We start from the raw sequence: 19,006 nt of genomic DNA, 5'->3' as shown, positions 1-19,006 counted from the left end.
ATGTCCTTGACATTAATGCTACCAAGTTTGGTACTCATACTGTAATTAGTTTCCATGTTATAATGTGTTAAACAGGGAAAGTTCAATTACACCCACCCAGTATACTGCATAAATATTCCATCATACCTCACTGAGATTAATATCCACAAACAGTAAGTAAATAGTAACCTTTGGCTAATGGATTAATTAGTCATAAGTAGAGTCATTCATGTCAAACAAATACCCGAGACAACAATATGTGAGTAAATAAAATGCAAAACAGCACAGTTAAGACATAAGTTTAACAAATGTCATAGTTATGTCAGAGTCAAGTTTTGTTACATTACCTATGTCTTACAATGGAATACTGCTTGGGTTAGTGCGGGCACATTACAATGGATTAATTGAAGATGACAACAAAAGCAGACACTGGGAGAAAGAAATCAAATGTATCATGAAATCCTACTCAGAAAATTTCAAGAATCTGTTCAATTTTTTCCAGTATACAGATATAGAGATTTTACAAAAAGCAAGTTCATTACTGGCATGAATGCAATGAAATGCAAATTGAAAACTTTCATCTCATACAAACCTGCATAGCTAGCGTAGTCCACACTGGGAGGCTGGTACATGTCCCATCGCTTGCGACTTGGTGACTCTATTCCCTCACTATCTGAGTCACACACTTCCCGAGGATATTCATAAACACAATGATATTTTTGCTTTTTAAATGATACATTTTTCTTCTGCTCCTGAAAATTTAAGAAAATAGAAATGCCTTAGTTCTAAATAAAATGTTCCTCTGATACCAATTCAGTAAATAACACAAAATTAGTTAGTTAATAATAAAACCACTAACTTACATTATAGACAGGACTGTGTGACAATGGAACTAATTTTTATATAAGAGAAAAATTATTCCTGTATGTGCATTAAAATATTTTGCTGTATAAACACACTTTCTTGCTGCACCTTCGGTCTACTGTACATTTGGGAAAATGAACAATTCACTTATAGCTGACTGATGTGTAGAGCAAACACACACAATGAAACAAAGTATATTCCACTAGCTCCTTCACTCCTGGGTAAACTATTTCTCTTTTCCAGTCCCCCCCCCCCCCCCCCCCCCCTCAGTTCCAAGGGGCACAATGAACATTTACACACTGTTGCCAGGGTAGAAGAGAAGAAAGAAGGGTGGAAACTGCAGAGAGAGTGCACACGATGTGTCAAGCAAGGATATATTGGGTAGCAGGAGAGGTGAAGAGGTGGTTCACAGAGGTAGTGGTAACATGATGATTACATAAAAATGGGCATTCTCCATCTCTCAGATGTTTCCATGAAAAAACTTCTGTTGATATCAAACATAAGAACCACCAACTGTCACAAATTCTACTTCAAGAAGTCCCACTTACCCCAAGGGTACCACACTTTCCACACTTTCAACGGACAGCATGGATACCAAAATATGCTGATAAACTTATCAGAGTCACTAAAGAAATACAATGTCCTGTCAGCTAGTCCTGGAAAAGATTTACTGTGACATTTCCCTCTTAAAGATACCAAACCTATTCCCTTCGAAAACAGGACCCTGTGGAGTACTCCCCTTATCATGTGTGCTTTGACTATCTCTTGCCATGTCAGAATAAAAACCCTGCAGTCATCCCAAATGTAATACTCTGGCATCTATCAATCTACAAAATATCTTGATCTACCTCTATGTGACCGCTACCTCCATTCAGTCATTCTCTTGTGGAGGATCTAGTTACAAAATGTGTCCCTTCCACTCATCCATCACATCATACAACATTTTAGTCACAAGTATTTCCTATCCAAAGAAAGCTACACATGAAATTCCAGCTGTGCTGCATTTACTATTCATTGATCTAACCATCTGTCTTCTTACATGAATAGCCAATGCCAAACTGTCCCCAATGACAAATTTGATCACCCACTTGCAGAACACACTGCAGGCCACACTAGTTACTTGAACAACTTCTTCAATATCTGTCCCACATGGCTGTTCTGAACTGCTCGAATGGGAATGTCCTTTCAGCACATTCTCTGTTCTGGTAATCCCTCTGACCTAATTCTCTGCCACCCTCCATTCTCAACTCTTCCCTTACTGGTTTCCTACTATAACCCTTTCTTCTCTTATCATTTTTCATCCCACTTTTTTCCCATCTTTGTACCTTTCTCCGCCCACCCCCTGCCTCTATCTCACATGATCCACTCCTCCCCTCTCTCTTCAGCTCTGTAGTTATTGATCTTTCTCTTATTTAATCCCAATTTTGTAACTGCCACAGAGTGTCATCGGTCTTCTCCTATGCCACACCAATCTGTCTGGACAACCATTCATGAAGAGTGGCCTTCATCCTAATCAGAAAGGAAATGAGAGTAATATAAGGCAATATGAAGAAGCCATCACTATGTTTGACATGCCACTCGACATTGCTGAGTATTGGACTGTTTTCTCGGTCACTTTTTTATATTCTATACAGGACTTTTCATTATTGTAATTATGTGCAGATCAGTGTTCAAGTCATACAGCATACTGTGTTTAAGTTACAGATAGTTCTATCATATAGAACTGAATTAGAGTACCATATGTTCTGGCTTTGGTAAAATCTCTTTCAGCATACCTGTTTATTTGCTTTTGGGCTTATGAAAATTTTCTGAAGTTAGTGAATCTTAAACTTTTAAAAACTGTACCTCTTTTTCAGGGGTCTATAATTATAAAAGGACTCCGGATGACTAGACATTCACAAGTAAATACGGAAATAAAGTGACTCAGTCTTTCTCTCCTTAAGTGTCTTTTTCTCCTTAAGTGTCTTTTTCAAGAACAGGGAGAGGAGGCAAGGGGGTATATTGCCAGGGAGATGAATAAGCCATAAGAGAGAACCTGTAGTCACAGACAAAAGAAGAAAGTATTACATTACCTGCCATGAAAACGTCTTACATCATAACAAAATCAAATGAGTTCACTTACTATGAAAAAGTTATCTGGTGAACTACCACAGGTTAAACATGGCACTGCAGTGCAAAAAGTATCAGCTATGTTAGATGATCTGTTGCATGTTCAACAATAGGTTGCACACATGCCAAATGAAAAATTCACTTAACATGCAAATACAAAGTGGTTTAGGAAAATCCAGTCCTGTACCAATGCTATTGCATGCATCTACAGGAAACAGCTGCAGAGACACTGAATGAAATAGTCAGGTGCAACAGTGCATGGTGCCATGATGAAGTATGGCATATCATTACCACACTGTGTGTGTCACAAAATAGTAATGCAGGTATCTCAAAAGCTGCATCACCACTCACCTTATAGGAGAAATTTTGAAATTTACAATGAACTAATTCTATCTCAACCACTCTAAGTGGACAAAAGTGTGTAAATACAGGAAATGAAGATCTAAATCCAATTTTTCATTCTCTCTTCATCTACTGCACGCCAAGCAAAAAAACGGCTGATGTTTTAGCCTCTTGAATGTTATAGTTCTATCAAAATTTAGATGTTAAGGAAGTAATATGTTTATTACAAGATAGACACACAAATACTTCTGCCTAAATTGTTATCTCCTCCAGTCAATAAACTAATCAGTGAAAGAAAATACTCTCTATTAAGATGCAGTAACTACCAACCAATGTTGCTGACATTAGCACATTTAATTAGCTGGACATCAGGCATTTATTAAGAATGGATAAAAAGTTAACAAATCCTAAATAGCATTTAAAAAGGCTCATTTGGATAAGAATAATAATGTTAATATGAAGAATAGTAACAGAAATATTTTTGTGTGAATCTCATAATACTTTTTGATCTATTTGAGTCAATCAAACTATTCTGGCATACAATTCATATAAAAACTTAAGATGATGAATGAACTGGAACCTTCCAATCTCCTCCACCCCCAATCCCACTACCTCTGCCTACAACATACTCTTCCCACACAAAAGTTGTAATAGCTCATCTCACACATACAAAAATTCATTTATCTCATAAAATATGACAGTTAAAAGTAAAATATTTGCAAATGAGGACACATTGAAATAAATAGGGCCTTAAACATTAGCTTCATGACCTGTTTTTACCGGTGAAATGAAACTTTAGCAAATACACAACCATTATGGCCAAATCTTCTGTTTTGTTACAAAATACAATCTAAAATTCCTTATGTTTTTTCTTACTTTTGATCGAAGTTAGATTTTCTGTCCTTCACATCAAATTACAAAAACTACAAATAACATAACATAAAAATAAAGTAAAAATAAATAATAATAATAACAATATTAATAATAATAAAATAAAAAATAAATTACATATGTTGTCTGTGACTGTTGATGAACCTCTGGCCAGTAAAAACAAATTTTCTTAAGAGAAAAACTGCTTTATAATACAGTACTTACAGATAATTCATCATCTTCCTATCCAATGCAGCATGAATAAATTTTAAAAACTAGTAACCATTTTAAAAAGTACATTTTTTGTAAAAGACAGCATGCAAAAACATACTATTTTCTTTTTACAAGCTGTACACCACATAATTTGTTGCATATTTGTACATAGACTATATAAAGACTGTAAGTGTGAAAGTAACTGTGAATACCACATGTAGAATTAAAAGCATTCTCAGTGAATTAAGGTCTTGACATCTTGTGTCTTCTAACAATGTGATATACTGAAATGCTGTAATTTTCTCAATACCTGTTTCTCCTCATTTTCACATTAAGGATGTAAAATACAAGGGTGCACTGAAAACTAATTCCTCCAAATATTTTATTCTGTTCTCAACACAGGTTGAGGTGTTACATGTCATGCATATTACTCAGTCAACTTTCCTGATGCAACTCTGTGCTGCTAGAAGGTTCTGAATCATAGTGTGTAACGTAACTATGTCAGCGCATGAGAAACAGCAGGCTGCAATCGAGTTCCTAAATACATGAATTTCAAAAGTTCATCAACACATGGAGCATCCTCTCCTTCAGCATGACAATTTCAGACCACACACCCACTCTATGACATCTGCAACAAAATGATGCCTTGGGTAACTGTCATCAATCATCATCTGTATAGTCATGACTTGGCCCCACCCACTTCTCATCTGTTTCCAGAACTTAAAGAACACCTTCGAGGACTTCACTTTGATAGTAATGATGCAATGCAAGCAGAGGTGAGGGTATAGTTCCATCAGAAAAGCAAACAATTCTACAATTATAGAATCAACGAACTGGTCTTTTACTGGGAGAAATTTAAATCAAACAATGGAAAATCCAGGATGGAATGTAACAATATTATGAGAAGGAAAGTTGCTACTCACCATATAATGGAGATGCTGAGTCGCAGATAGGCACAACAAAAAGAGTTTCACACTTAAAGCTTTCAGCCAATGGCCTTTGTCACCAATAGACACACACAAGCATGCGCGCGCACAAGCGGGCGCGCGTGCACACACGCACACAAGCACGCACGCACGCGCGTGCCCACACACACACACACACACACACACACACACACACACACGCACGCGCACGCACGCACGCACGCAAATGCAACTCACACACACGATTGCAGTCTCAAGCAACTGCAACCACACTGCGAGCAGCAGTACCAGTGGATGATGGGAGAGGCGAGTGGGTGGGGGTAAGGAGAAGACTCGGGTAGGATGGTGGACAGTGAAATGCTGCCAATTAGGCAGGGGAGAGATGGGGAGGGAGGGGGGGAAGTAGCGGAAAAGGGGGGAGAGGGAGACAGAGAGAGAGAGAGAGAGAGAGAGAGAGAGAGAGAGAGAGAGAGAGAGAGACTGGGTGTGGTGGTGGAATGAGGACTGTGTAGTGCTGGAATGGGAACAATGAAGGGGCTGGATGGGTGAGCACAGTGACTAATGAAGGTTGAGGCCAGGAGGGTTACGGGAACAGAGGATGTGTTGCAGGGAAAGTTCCCACCAGCGCAGTTCAGAAAAGCTGGTGTTGGTGGGAAGGATCCATATGGCACAGGCTGTGAAGCAGTCATTGAGAAGAGGGGTATCATGTTTGGCAGCGTGTTCAACAACAGACTGGTCCACTTCTTTCTTGACCACAGTTGGTCGGTGGCCATTAATGCGGACAGACAGCTTGTTGGATGTCATGCCTACATATAATACAACACAGTGATTGCAGCTTAGCTTGTAGACCACTTGACTGGTTTCACAGGTAGGCCTGTCTTTGATGGGATAGGTGATGTTAGTGACTGGACTGGAGTAGGTGGTGGTGGGGGGACGTATGGGACAGGTCTTGCATCTAGGTCTGAGGTATGAGCCACAAGGTAAGGGGTTTATAAGGCAACAAGAGAAACCCAGGAAAGAAGTTGCAAGGCAACAAGTGAAACACAGGAAAGAAGTAAGGTCTTACACGCCTTTTTGTTGTGACTCAGCATCTCTATTATATGAAGAGTAGCAACTTTCCTCCTCATAATATTGTTACATTCCGTGCTGATTTTCCATTGTTTGATTTTTGTCTGATGTTACTGTATTTCACAGTGAAAATTCTTACTTTGGCGGTTACATGTATACATTTTGGAGGATTTTAAAGTCTGACAAGTGTTGAAGCAAAATCTTTTGCAGTACCACTTCAAAATGGCCCAAAGGCTGAAACTGCAATTGTGAATTAAATAAATTCCACAGTTAATGACAAATATGATGTCCTTTAAGTAATTCTGCATGACTGTGGATTCCACCTTGAGAAGCTAATCAGTTGAAACTTTTAGCTTAGGACAGGAGCATGTAGTAGAACTATGGCCGAAGTTTAAAGGTTTTTTTAATCCTGCACTGAATAGATATGCATGCAGTAGAAGAGTTCATGATGGGAGGGACCCTCCATGGTATATTATTACTGTAAAGAAACTCCTACAGAAAGAAACTCCTAAAGGAAACGAGACTACTGCATAATGGATGTAAAATGAGGCAAAGGACTATAGATAGAGAGATGCTGAGAAAAAAAGTGTTTGGTTCTGAAGAGAGCATTGTGTGAAGCCCTCAATGACTACACCAGCAGAATTTTGTCAAAGATCTTTCACAAAACTGACAGAAATTCTGCCTGTAAGTGAGAGATGTGACTCGTGGACAAGACAGGAACTGAAATTGAGGGTAGCAAAGTTAAAGTGCTCAATTATGTTTTCAAATGTTCCTTTATAAAGGAAACCCAAGGAGTATTACCCAAATTCAGTTCTCACATTACTTAAAAGATGTATGAAATAGATATTAGTGTCATTGTGAAAGGGCTGCCACGGTTGAAACTGAACGAAGTTCCAAGAACCAATAGCACCCTTACCAAAGTCCATACTAAAATTCTGGCTGAGTTGACCCCTCTTTTAAGTCAAATCTAACAAAGATCCCTTGAATATAAAAAGTGATCCCAGTAGTTGGAAGAAAGCATAGATAACACCCGTCTACAAGAAGGGCAGCAGAAGTGATCCACAATACTAATCCACGAAACTACCATCCAATATCCTTGACATCCATTTGTTGTTGGATTCTTGGAACATATTCTGAGCTCAAACGTAGTAAGATGTCTTGAACATGATGACATGCTCCATGGAGCAGCATGGATTCTGAAAACACAATTCATGTGAAATGCAACTCTCACTTTTCTCAAGTGAAATATTGAAAGCCATCTATCACAACAGTCAGATAGATAGGGAATTCCCTGATTTTTTAAAACCATTTGATCCAGTATCACGTCTATAGGTATTTTCAAAAGTATGACCATAAACCATGGATCTTGCCTTTGGTGGGGAGGTTTGTGTGCCTCAGTGATACAGGTAGCCTTACTGTAGGTACAACCACAATGGAGGGGTTTCTGTTGAGAGTCCAGACAAACGTGTGGTTCTTGAAGAGGAGCAGCAGCCTTTTCAGCAGTTGCAGAGGCCAACAGTCTGCATGACTGACTGATCTGGCCTTGTAACATTAACCAAAACAGCATTGCTGGCTGAAAGCAAGGGGAAATTACAGCCGTAATTTTTCCTGAAGGCATGCAGCTTTTCTGCACGGTTAAATAATGATGATGTCCTCTTGGGTAAAATATTCCGGAGGTAAAATAGCCCCCCATTCGGATCTCTGGGCAGGGACTATTCAGGAGGACGTCGTTATCAAGAGAAACAAAACTGGCATTCTATGGATCACAGTGTGGAATGTCAGATCCCTTAATCGGGCAGGTAGGATAGAAAATTTAAAAAGGGAAATGGATAGGTTAAAATTAGATATAGTGGGAATTAGTGAAGATCAGTGGCAGGAGGAACGAGACGTCTGGTCAGGTGAATACTGGGTTATAAATACAAAATCAAATAGGGGTAATGCAGGAGTAGGTTTAATAATGATTAAAAAAAATAGGAGCGCCGGTCAGCTACTAAGAACAGCATAGTGAACGCATTATTGTAGCCAAAACAGACATGAAGCCCACACCTACCACAGTAGTACAAGTTTATATGCCAACTAGCTCTGCAGATGACAAAAAGACTGAAGAAATGTATGATGAGAGAAAAGAAACTATTCAGATAGTGAAGGGAGACGAAAATTGAATAGTCATGGGGGACTGGAATTCGATAATAGGAAAAGGAAGAGAAGCAAAAGTAGTAGGTGAATATAGAATGGGGGTAAGGAATGAAAGAGGAAGCTGCCTGGTAGAATTTTGAACAGAGCATAACTTAATCATAGCTAACACTTCGTTTAAGAATCACAAAAGAAGGTTGTATATGTGGAAGAGGCCTGGAGACACTGGAAGGTTTCAGATAGATTATATAATGGTAAAACAACAATTTAGGAACCAGATTTTAAATTGTAAGACATTTCCAGAAGCAGATGTGGACTCTGAACAGAATTTACTGGTTATGAACTGTAGATTAAAACTGAAGAAACAGCAAAAAGGTAGGAATTTAAGGAGATGGGACCTGGATAAATGGAAAAAACCAGATGTTGTAGAGTGTTTCAGAGATAGCACTAGGACACTAGGAAATGATTGACACAAACAGGGGAAAGAAAAACAGCAGATGAAGAAGGGGTAGCTTTGAGAGATGAAATAGTGAAGGCAGCCGAGGATCAAGGCAGTACGTAAAAAGACAAGGGCTAGTAGAAATCCTTGGGTAACAGAAGAGATATTGAATTCAATTGATGAAAGGAGAAAATATAAAAATGCAATAAATGAAGCAAGCAAAAAGGAATACAAACGTTTCAAAAATGAGACTGACAGGAAGTGCAAAATGATAAGCAGAGATGGCTAGAGGACAAATGTAAGGATGTAGAGGCATATATCACTAGGGGTAAGATAGATACTACCTACAAGAAAATTAAAGAGACCTATGGAGAAAAGAGAACCATTTGTATGAATATCATGAGGTCAGATGGAAAACCAGTTCTAAGGAAAGCAGGGAAAGCAGAAATGTGGAAGGAGTATATAGAGAGTCTATACAAGGGCAATATACTAGAGTGCAATATTATGGATATGGAAGAGAACGAAAGCATTCCATTACATCTACTGATAGCCTTGGGAGAGCCAGCCACAACAAAACTCTACCATCTGGTGAGCAAGACATATGAGACAGGCGAAATACCCACAGACTTCAAAAATAATATAATAATTCCAATCCCAAAGAAAGCAGCTGTTGAGAGGAGTGAAAATTAGCGAATTATCAGTTTAATAATTCACAACTGCAAAATACTTACATGAATCCTTTACAGACGAATGGAAAAACTGGTAGAAGCCGACCTTGGGGAAGAACAGTTTGGATGCCGTAGAAATGTTGGGACACGTGAGGCAATACTGACCCTATGACTTATCTTAGAAAACAGATTAAGGAAAGGCAAACCTAAGTTTCTAGCATTTGTATACTTAGAGAAAGCTTTCGACAATGTTGACTGGAATACTCTCTTTCAAATTCTGAAGGTGGCAGGGGCCAAATACAGGGAGCAATTTGTACAGAAACCAGAAGGCAGTTATAAGAGTTGAGGGGCATGAAAGGGAAGCAGTGGTTGGGAAAGGAGTGAGACAGGGTTGTAACCTCTCCCCAATGTTATTCAATCTGTATATTGAGCAAGCAGTAAAGGAAACAAAGGCACAATTTGGAGTAGGAATTAAAAACCTTGGAGAAGAAATAAAAACTTTGAGGTTTGCCGATGACATTGTAATTCTGTCAGAGACAGCAAAGGACCTGGAAGAGCAGTTTAACGGAATGGACGATGTCTTGAATGGAGGATATAAGATGAACATCAACAAAAGGAAAATGAGGATAATGGAATGTAGTCAAATTAAATCAGGTGATGCTGAGGGAATTAGATTAGGAAATGAGACACTTAAAGTAGTAGACAAGTTTTGCTATTTGGGGAGCAAAATAACTGATGACAGTCAAAGTAGAGAGGACATAAAATGTAGACTGGCAATGTCAAGAAAAGTGTTTCTGAAGAAGAGAAATTTGTTAACATCAAGAATAGATTTACGTGTCAGGTAGTCTTGTCGAAAAGTATTTGTATGGAGTGTAGCCATGTATGGAAGTGAAACATGGACAATAAATAGTTTGGACAAGAAGAGAATAGAAGCTTTCGAAATGTGGTGCTACAGAAGAATGTTGAAGATTAGGTGGGTAGATCACATAACTAATGAGGAGGTATTGAATAGAATTGGGGAGAAGAAGAATTTGTGGCACAACTTGACTAGAAGAAGGGATCGATTGGTGGGACATATTCTGAGGCATAAAGGGATCACCAATTTAGTGTTGGAGGGCAGTGTGGAGGGTAAAAATTGTAGAGGGAGACCAAGAGATGAACACACTAAGCAGATTCAGAAGGATGTAGGGTGCAGTAGTTACTTGGAGATGAAGAAGCTTGCACAGCATATAGTAGCATACAGATCTGCATCAAACCAGTCTCTGGACTGAAGACTACAACAACAACAACAACATCATCATCATCATCAACAACAACAACAAGATCATTTGGGGTATCAAGCAATATTAGTGACCAGATTTAGGATTTTTCAGTAGTGAGTATACAGCAAGTTATCTTTGATAGAGTGTCATCATCAGATGTAGAAGCAACTTTAGATGTGCTCCAGGGAAATGTGTTGGAATCCTTATTGTTCATTGGGATCCTTACTGTTCATGTTGTATATTAACGAAACTGCAGACAATACAGACAATATTAATAGTAACTATCGATAATGAATCACTGTCTAAAAATGCTGCACAGTTATTCAGTCATATTGATAAGATTTCAAAATGGTGTGCCAATACTGGCAACTTCTGTTAAATGTTTAGAAATGTAGAATTGTGCACTTCACAATGGCTATAATATCAACAAGTCACAGCTGGAACCGATCAACTCATACAAATATCTGGATTTAATAATTTGTCACGGTATGAAATGTAATTATCACATAGTCTCAATCTGTAAGTCAAGCATGTGACAGACTGCAGTTCTTTGGTAGAATACTAGGGAAATGCAATCAGTCTGCAAATGAGAGTGCATAAAGAACATTCGTGCAACTCATCCTAGAAAACTGCTGAAGTGTGTGGAACACTTACCATCTAGGACTAACAGAGGACACAACAAATACAAAGGAGGACAGCACAAAAGGTCATGGGATTGTTAGGCCCACTATGCCCATGGGAAAGCACCATACAGGTGCTGAAGGAACTGAACTGGCAGATGCTTGAAGATAGGCATAAACTATCCCTTGAAAATCTACTTAGAAAGTTTCTAGAATTAACTTTAACTAAAGAATCTATGAATATGTTACAGCCCCCTATGTATTATTCCCATGTGGATCCAAAAAACAAAATTAGAGTAAGTACAGAACACTTAAGGCATTGAAGCAATCATTCTTTCAGTGACCCACACATGAATGGAATAGGAGAAAGCTCTCATAACTTGTACAACGAGACATATCCTCAGTCACGCACATCTGAGTGGTTTGCCAAGTGCTTATATAGATGTTCTCATTGATCATAATACCAACAGAAATACAGATCTGTATTTACAAATAAACAAGTGGCATGACATTTTACAGTTAGAACTTGTACAAGCTACTATACATCTGCAGTATGCACAATGCAGCTCTAAGGAAATTAAAACTGAAGTGAAGTAAAGGCATCACCACAATGGTACTGGGCACATGGATGATAACCACAGTTAACTGGTAATTTACCACATGACAGTTTTTGGTCACATCTTCGTCAAAAGACCACATATATCTTACTATGTGATGTGACATGCAGCTGGTAGATAGAATGAGTCAAATAGTTCATTATTCATTTTGTTGTCCATATTCCAGCCACATTAACAAATGTAGGAAGTCTGTTAAGTGATATATTTTTAGCTCATTAAATTTAGGAAAGTATCTAACATGACACGAGCACTGCCTAACAAAACTAACAATTTATATTGCCACAGAATATAAAAAGAGAGCAGAAGAACTGACTTTCCTTGGAAGCCTTTCATTTTCTAAAACTAACAAATGCCAACTTGAGACAAAATAGTGTTGCAACATGCTGTTAAAAAACTGTACTGCATCAGCAGAATAATTATACAGCAAGCCAAAGGAACAATGCTACTACCATACTCACAGATCTCTTATCTGGGCTCCGAAGTGCAGAACGATTTGGTGTTGCCTCGCTGTTCCATGCAGAAGGTACAAATTCTGCACCGCTGCCTGAACTTGAACTGTCATCATCGTCATCATCATTGTCATCATCCTCTTCTTCCTCTTCTATAACCTCCATGGGAAAATCTGAGAGTCCTTCATAGGCCTGCATGGCACAATGCAGAGGTCTCATTAAATTTTAAATACATTTATTTAGCTAAATTTTATTAAAAGAAAATTGTTTGTTATATGAAAACTTGTTCAAATAGTACACTGAATTCAGAATGTTAAAACTGGAGCTCCTCAAGTTGAAAAAAAACCTCATTCACTTGTAATCTTTCAAAGTACTTTGTTTCACAGACCTTAAGTTTTTCTAGCACTCAGTCTTTAGTGGTTTATGTAATTTCCAAATCTTAGCATATTCTCCTAAACAGAATTAAGTTACTGAATGGATAATGTTTCTAGCATGGCGCTATTAAATTACTAATTTTCCTTCTTCAGTTATAAGTATATCCACATCATGTGCACAGTGTGCAATAAGAGTCATTCAGATTTAATGTTACTCAGCTGTAATCAATATGCATAATACTGTTCAGTGAAAAAATCAGCGTGTCTTTTACACGAGTTGTAGCAACTTTAAAAAATAAAAAACATAGAGAAATTAATGAAAAAAGGCTTCTTCACAAATGAAAATGTTGCCATAGTTTAATTTGGATCACTCAAGTGAAAGAGGAACACACAATGCAAAGGGCAACAGAAGTAATAGCTGAGGTTAGCAGACAAAGATTTTTATCTGCAGAGTGATCAATAATGTATAAAATCCAAATCACAGGCTAAAGATAAGTGCTCATTAATCATTACAGATGAAGAGAAGCATAACTGTATTGGTGGAAGCAAATAAAACAAGCAGAAATAAAAAACAGAATAAAATTAAAAAAAAAAAGTAGAGAGAACCATGTAGAGATGAATACAAATTAATAATTTAAATTACAGCAAGAAAGAGGAAATATGAAAGGAATGAAGAGGGTAAAGAGTCTAACATCTGCTAGAAGGCATCGTCCAACCTTGCAGCACACATGAATTCAAATAGCGTGAACTGTAAAGTTAATTTTCAGAGTCTTCCTTGTTTTTAGCTTCTGGAACATGAATAACAATAAGGTACTTGAGTTTTTGATGTACCCAGTTTGTCCAATACCTATTAAACAAAGATTCTGGGCTAATCAAACCAATAAAGAATGCTAGCCTCCAAAATGAGATTTTTACTCTGCAGTGGAGTATGCACTGATATGAAACTTCCTGGCAGATTAAAACTATGTGCTGGACCGAGACTCAAACTCGGGACCTATGCCTTTGCCCGCGAAAGTCATAGGTCCCGAGTTTGAGTCTTGGTCCGACACACAGTTTTAATCTGCCAGGAAGTTTAATCAACATGAAAAACTACAATTGAGCCAAAAGATAGTATGAGTATTCTCACAGTTTTCTCCCTCATGAATTTTATTTTATCACTTGCACTTCAGGGCATATCTGAAAAGAATCACAACCACTCATAGTTATCAGCTTGCACGTTACAGCACAAAAAGAAAAAAGCTGCCCCTCTGACCTTTTGAAGGATTGTCCACGATGTTTAGTACAACACAAAACCCATTTAACTATAAGATCACCAAATTATACATAAAAAGTGGATGCTCACAAAATGTTTGTGGCATCTGTTAAGTGAAAGTTCAGATTTGGGAAAAGTCATGTTCTATAAATATGAAACATTTAATACGGAAGAAACAACAACTGTCAAAATTAAGGTATCAATGAAACTGATGTGCAACCAGGTGTGAAGAGTCATGCAAGGTAATGACTATCCAGGAATTCAGAAACCAGCAACTAAGAGACCAATAAAGGTCTGTTGCAGTGCAATTATCACATTAGAAATATCAGAGGAATTCTACAGCAATTAATGAATTGCCTATATGCATATTATTGGAACAGTGGGTAACTAGTAAGAGAGATATGTGCCTACTTTACAGGAAACGTAGAATGTTATTTTTGCATTCTGACTGCATTAAGGGAGATTGAGGGCAAGAGTTCCACCCAGTCACAAATTAACAGGGAGATGAGGATGAGAATTAAGTTTCTTATTAATGTCCCTACAACTCCGGTTCATGCTCCGAATAAAATGTATGAAGCAGCAGATTTATGTGGTTCTAGAGAGAAGCATTAACTAATGAGGTTGAATTATATTGATATCAGAGGGTAAGTGAAAGGGACATTTTATGGACTTATGTGGCACATAATTAAGAGACAATAAATATCTTCAGCATATTTTGTTGTTGACCAATAACAAATTCAAAAAGTTACCATCAGAAGTTAACACATGCCTTCTGGAACAGTCCTCTCCTGGCCAAGAAGGAAGCTGGTGGGATCTATGCATGCTTTGAAGAACTGGAATGGAGTTGTCGCTTTTGAATGTGTAGATGGGCAAATAAGTCACTGAAATACATTGACAACAACTGAGGAAAACCATACTGTGCTGCCTTTGATGAGTTCCTTGAGCATTTAAATAGAACAATATTTATGACACACGTGACTGCAGGCTGTCTTGGTGTATTTCAGCTATGAAATCTTCTTGGGTTATCAGCCGAAAGGCATCATCATCTTGTCGCAATATTTCAATGGATTCTGGATCATCTTCGCCTGAAGATATGGATACAGAATCAACTGAAACATTGCAACAAGATGACGATGCCACTCGGCTGATAACCTGAGAAGATTTCACAACTAATATCTTGGATAATGCCAAAATCACGTTGCAATTGTTTTGTTTTTGTTTTGTTTTAGGGCACAAAAACAACTGGGGTCATACATGCCCAAGTCAAAACTACAGAACACAAAGACAGAGAGGAGTTAGAACAGACTACACTCAATCCCAATTAACTTAAGAGAAGACAGGTAAAAACAGGGATGTGGAGAAAGGTCTATAAAATACACCATAGTGAAATGGAGGTCCAGAACTAAAAACTAAATGACCTTCACCATATTGCTATGACGGATAAAAAGTAAAACGCAGTTGACAGCCTGTGCGGCATTTGCTTAAACGCCAGATAACTCAGACAGAAAACGCAAGCGGGAATGTAAATGGTTAAAAAATGGGCATTCCGTCAGGAAATGGTGGATGGTTAAAACTTGGGTGCAGTTCATGTTGTGATGAAAGATAAACATTTTCAAAGCAGAGTTCAACATCACATTTGGTATTGAAGTGGACTCCGCATGTAGTTGTCTAAATTGAGTCTCCAATGTCCGAACTTCGTAGCTAATGCCAAAAATGTAGAACAACATAGCTTAATTTAAATTTCTCTTACTTGAAGACAATGAAGTTACAGTTAAAATGCAGCCAAAAATGTAGTATTTAGCATTTCAACAAAGAAAATGAAATGTGAAATTTCACAGTGATTGTTAGTCACAGGAAAAGGAGATGAACAACAGACTGATAACAGGCCCTTGTAGCTGTAATACAATAACAGCTGGATAAGTATGAGGGGAACAATCAGCTGGGCCTTATTGATAAACTATTTTCAGCAAACACTTAAAGTTGTTTGGCGGGATGACAATAACTACATGGGAAGGATCCTATGGACAATGAATGGAATGGTATTTTTATTGTTCTTTGGCCAAGTAACCGAGTTGTAACATAGTTATTCTTTGCTAGTTTGAGTTTTGATAGTTCTCTGTTATTGATTCCACTGTCAAGTTGTTGGAAGAAACTTTGGAGAGAAATAAATAGTTATCATATTTACATTCATCTTTCTGTGCAGTAGAGATAGTGCAATGGGCTGTACCTGCAAGACGGTGATCCCAGAAAAGCAAGGCAAGCAGTAAGTTTGAGCACATCAAGAAAGCGAGATAGTAACTTCGCATTATGAAGCCAAATGCAATCAAATAAAACAACAAATTTCACTGCTACAGGGAGATTTGCAGAAACAATTTAAAGACTTTCAATTGAAAATTACAGACAGGAGGACAAGAGTTCACACTTACAGAGGCATCGGCAACAGCCTGCAGAACAGCGGCTCATAACGCAGTCACTGACCCATGAATGAAGACAAGTACCAAAGAAGCCCAAGCCACAGTTTGCCATGTTGGAACTAGCATTCACACAGAACAATGTTACAGACGTCTGCACTAAATTTTTGGTGACTGTCAACAACGTGGACACATGAGCAGTAGAGACGGAGTCAGATGTTATATTGAAACTGCTTGCACAAGACCAGTACTGACATCTGAGAGACATGGTAACACAACATCCATGCAACTCCATATGCCAATGGATGTAGCAGGTTCTGCATTCAGGCACCTTCCAAGTTTTGGCAGCATCTCTGAAGTATCGTAGACAATGTCAAATGACACACTATGACATGTCTGGGTCACATACCTGCCACTGTTTGTAAAAATGGCAATAGTCACATGTACCTCTGATGACGTCAACTCTGTGGCAGACAAAATACACACAACAGTGGGATAAGCGGGCATGATAGTGATAACGTAAAGCATGGAAGATTTCAGCAAGGTGCAAGCTGCACCAATAAGGCAAGTGCCATGAGTTAACACTGACGCACAAGTCTGTGATATGAAGCTAAAAACTGATGCAATGTAGAAGCAGCCTTCAGCAGTAGTGGCAAAGAAACAGACCTCTCTTGGACGACAGAGGCAGGAAGTGGGTGTACAAGATGAGCAGATATTTTGGTACCGCAAATTGTTCGACCCTGCAGGGATTATTGTGCGCTACACACCAAGGCAATCCCGACTGCTACCCTTTTTCCAGTCTTCAGGATTTTCCAAACGTGTTAGCCGGAGCCACAGTTTTCAGTGTGGTAGATTGCAAAAAGGCCTAGAACCAGATTCTGATGGACGAAGTAGGTGTTCTCAAGACTGCTGTCACAACCCCTTCCAGCCTCTTGAGTTTCTCTGCATGCCATTCATGATTAAAAAAACTGCAGAGATTCATTGACGAAGTACTGAGGGAACTAGATTTCTTTTTCACATACCTGTGTGATATATTGTATTTTTACAGACGGCCAAATTACACAATGACCACCTCAAGATGGTGTTCGAGAGAATCTGGAAGTAAAGAATAGTAAAAAATGAAGCTAACTGTCTCCTCTGGCAGAAGTAAATCACATTCTTAGAGCATGAAGTATCAGCACCAGGTATCTGTCCTCCCAAAGAAAAAATGTAGGCCATTAAAAACAGCCCAAGACTGGTGAATTATCATCAGTTACAGAGGTCCACAGGGATCAACTTTTAAAGATGGTGTCTACTGGGGACGGCAGAGATGAAGGCATCACTGGCAGCCACACTGACAAGTAACAACTGTACTGGGAAACAGAACCTGCCTTGGATGTCTGTCATGCAACAGACCTTTGAGAGGTAAGAGCCAGTTTAAAAAAAGCAGTCCTTTTGTCACACCCTATTCATAATGTGCTGCTTGTGACTGTAGTGGGTGTCAGACAGTCTGTGATTGGGACAGCCTTGAATCAAAAAGTTGTGGGTGGATGGAAACTTTTAGCGTTTTTGTCAAAAAAGCTTTCAAAAGCACATGCTAAGTGGAGTGCATATGACAGGGAGCTCCTGGCCATTTACAAGGCTATCCAAACTTCTGCCCTTACGTCGAAGCTCAGCTGTTTACTGTTTATTCCGATCACAAGCAGATTACCTTCACCTTTCAGGGGAGGAAAGAAGATTGTTCTCCAGAGCAGTTCCACCAGCTGGAGTTCATTGGGCAGTTTACCACTGGTAATAGGCACATAAAAGGGGCGGATTTTTTCTGGAGGTTCGGCACAATTTATATGCTGGTAAATTTTAGTCAGCTAAGAACAGGGTAAGCCACAGCTGAATAGCTACAGCAAATTATTGCAGGGCAACTTGATGCCCCTTCAACTCAAGCAAATGCAGGTGCTAGGCAAGAAGGGGCTTATTTGGTGTGATGAGTCCAAACATCACATAAGACGATTCATTACTACAACAATGCAATGCTTACTATTTGACAACAATAAGTCACAGATGGTGTCGTGTGGGTGATGAAGCAAGCTGATGTGCTTGATAGAGATGCACCCGTACAACAGAAAGGTCAAGGGATGGCTATACCAACCACAGCAGCCTATCTGAAGTGGGTACTGGGCAATCAACAGTGGTGACACAAACACCAGTGACTTTCAAAAGCAGTGGGTTTGTCATAAGTACCCACACATACCAGGAGCTCCAAGTTATAACATAGTTATTCTTTGCTACTTTGATTTTTGACAATTCTCTCTTACTGATTTCGTTGTCAAGTTGTTTAATAGAATTTTGGGAAAAAATAGTTATTGTGCTTACAATCATCTTTCTGTGCAGTAGAGATAGTTCAATGAGCTATACCTGTAAAAAGATCAGGATG

General features: G+C 38.6%; 1 protein-coding gene across 1 annotated transcript in view; it reads right to left on the bottom strand.

Annotated features, from left to right (window-relative positions):
• Positions 1 to 19,006, bottom strand: part of LOC126235055 (uncharacterized) — a 671,255-nt gene that overhangs the window by 47,415 nt on the left and 604,834 nt on the right. The window contains exons 12-14 of the mRNA XM_049943791.1: positions 12,569 to 12,751; positions 4,390 to 4,407; positions 572 to 731 (exon numbers count right to left, since the gene is read on the bottom strand). Coding sequence (XP_049799748.1) covers positions 572 to 731; positions 4,390 to 4,407; positions 12,569 to 12,751 — 361 coding nt within the window. The remainder of the gene's footprint in view (positions 1 to 571; positions 732 to 4,389; positions 4,408 to 12,568; positions 12,752 to 19,006) is intronic.

Source organism: Schistocerca nitens, chromosome 2 (genome assembly GCF_023898315.1).
Source record: "Schistocerca nitens isolate TAMUIC-IGC-003100 chromosome 2, iqSchNite1.1, whole genome shotgun sequence".
NCBI classification, from domain to species: Eukaryota; Metazoa; Arthropoda; class Insecta; order Orthoptera; family Acrididae; genus Schistocerca; species Schistocerca nitens.
Note: the sequence above shows the minus strand (reverse complement) of the source record. Positions and strands in the feature narration are given on the sequence as shown.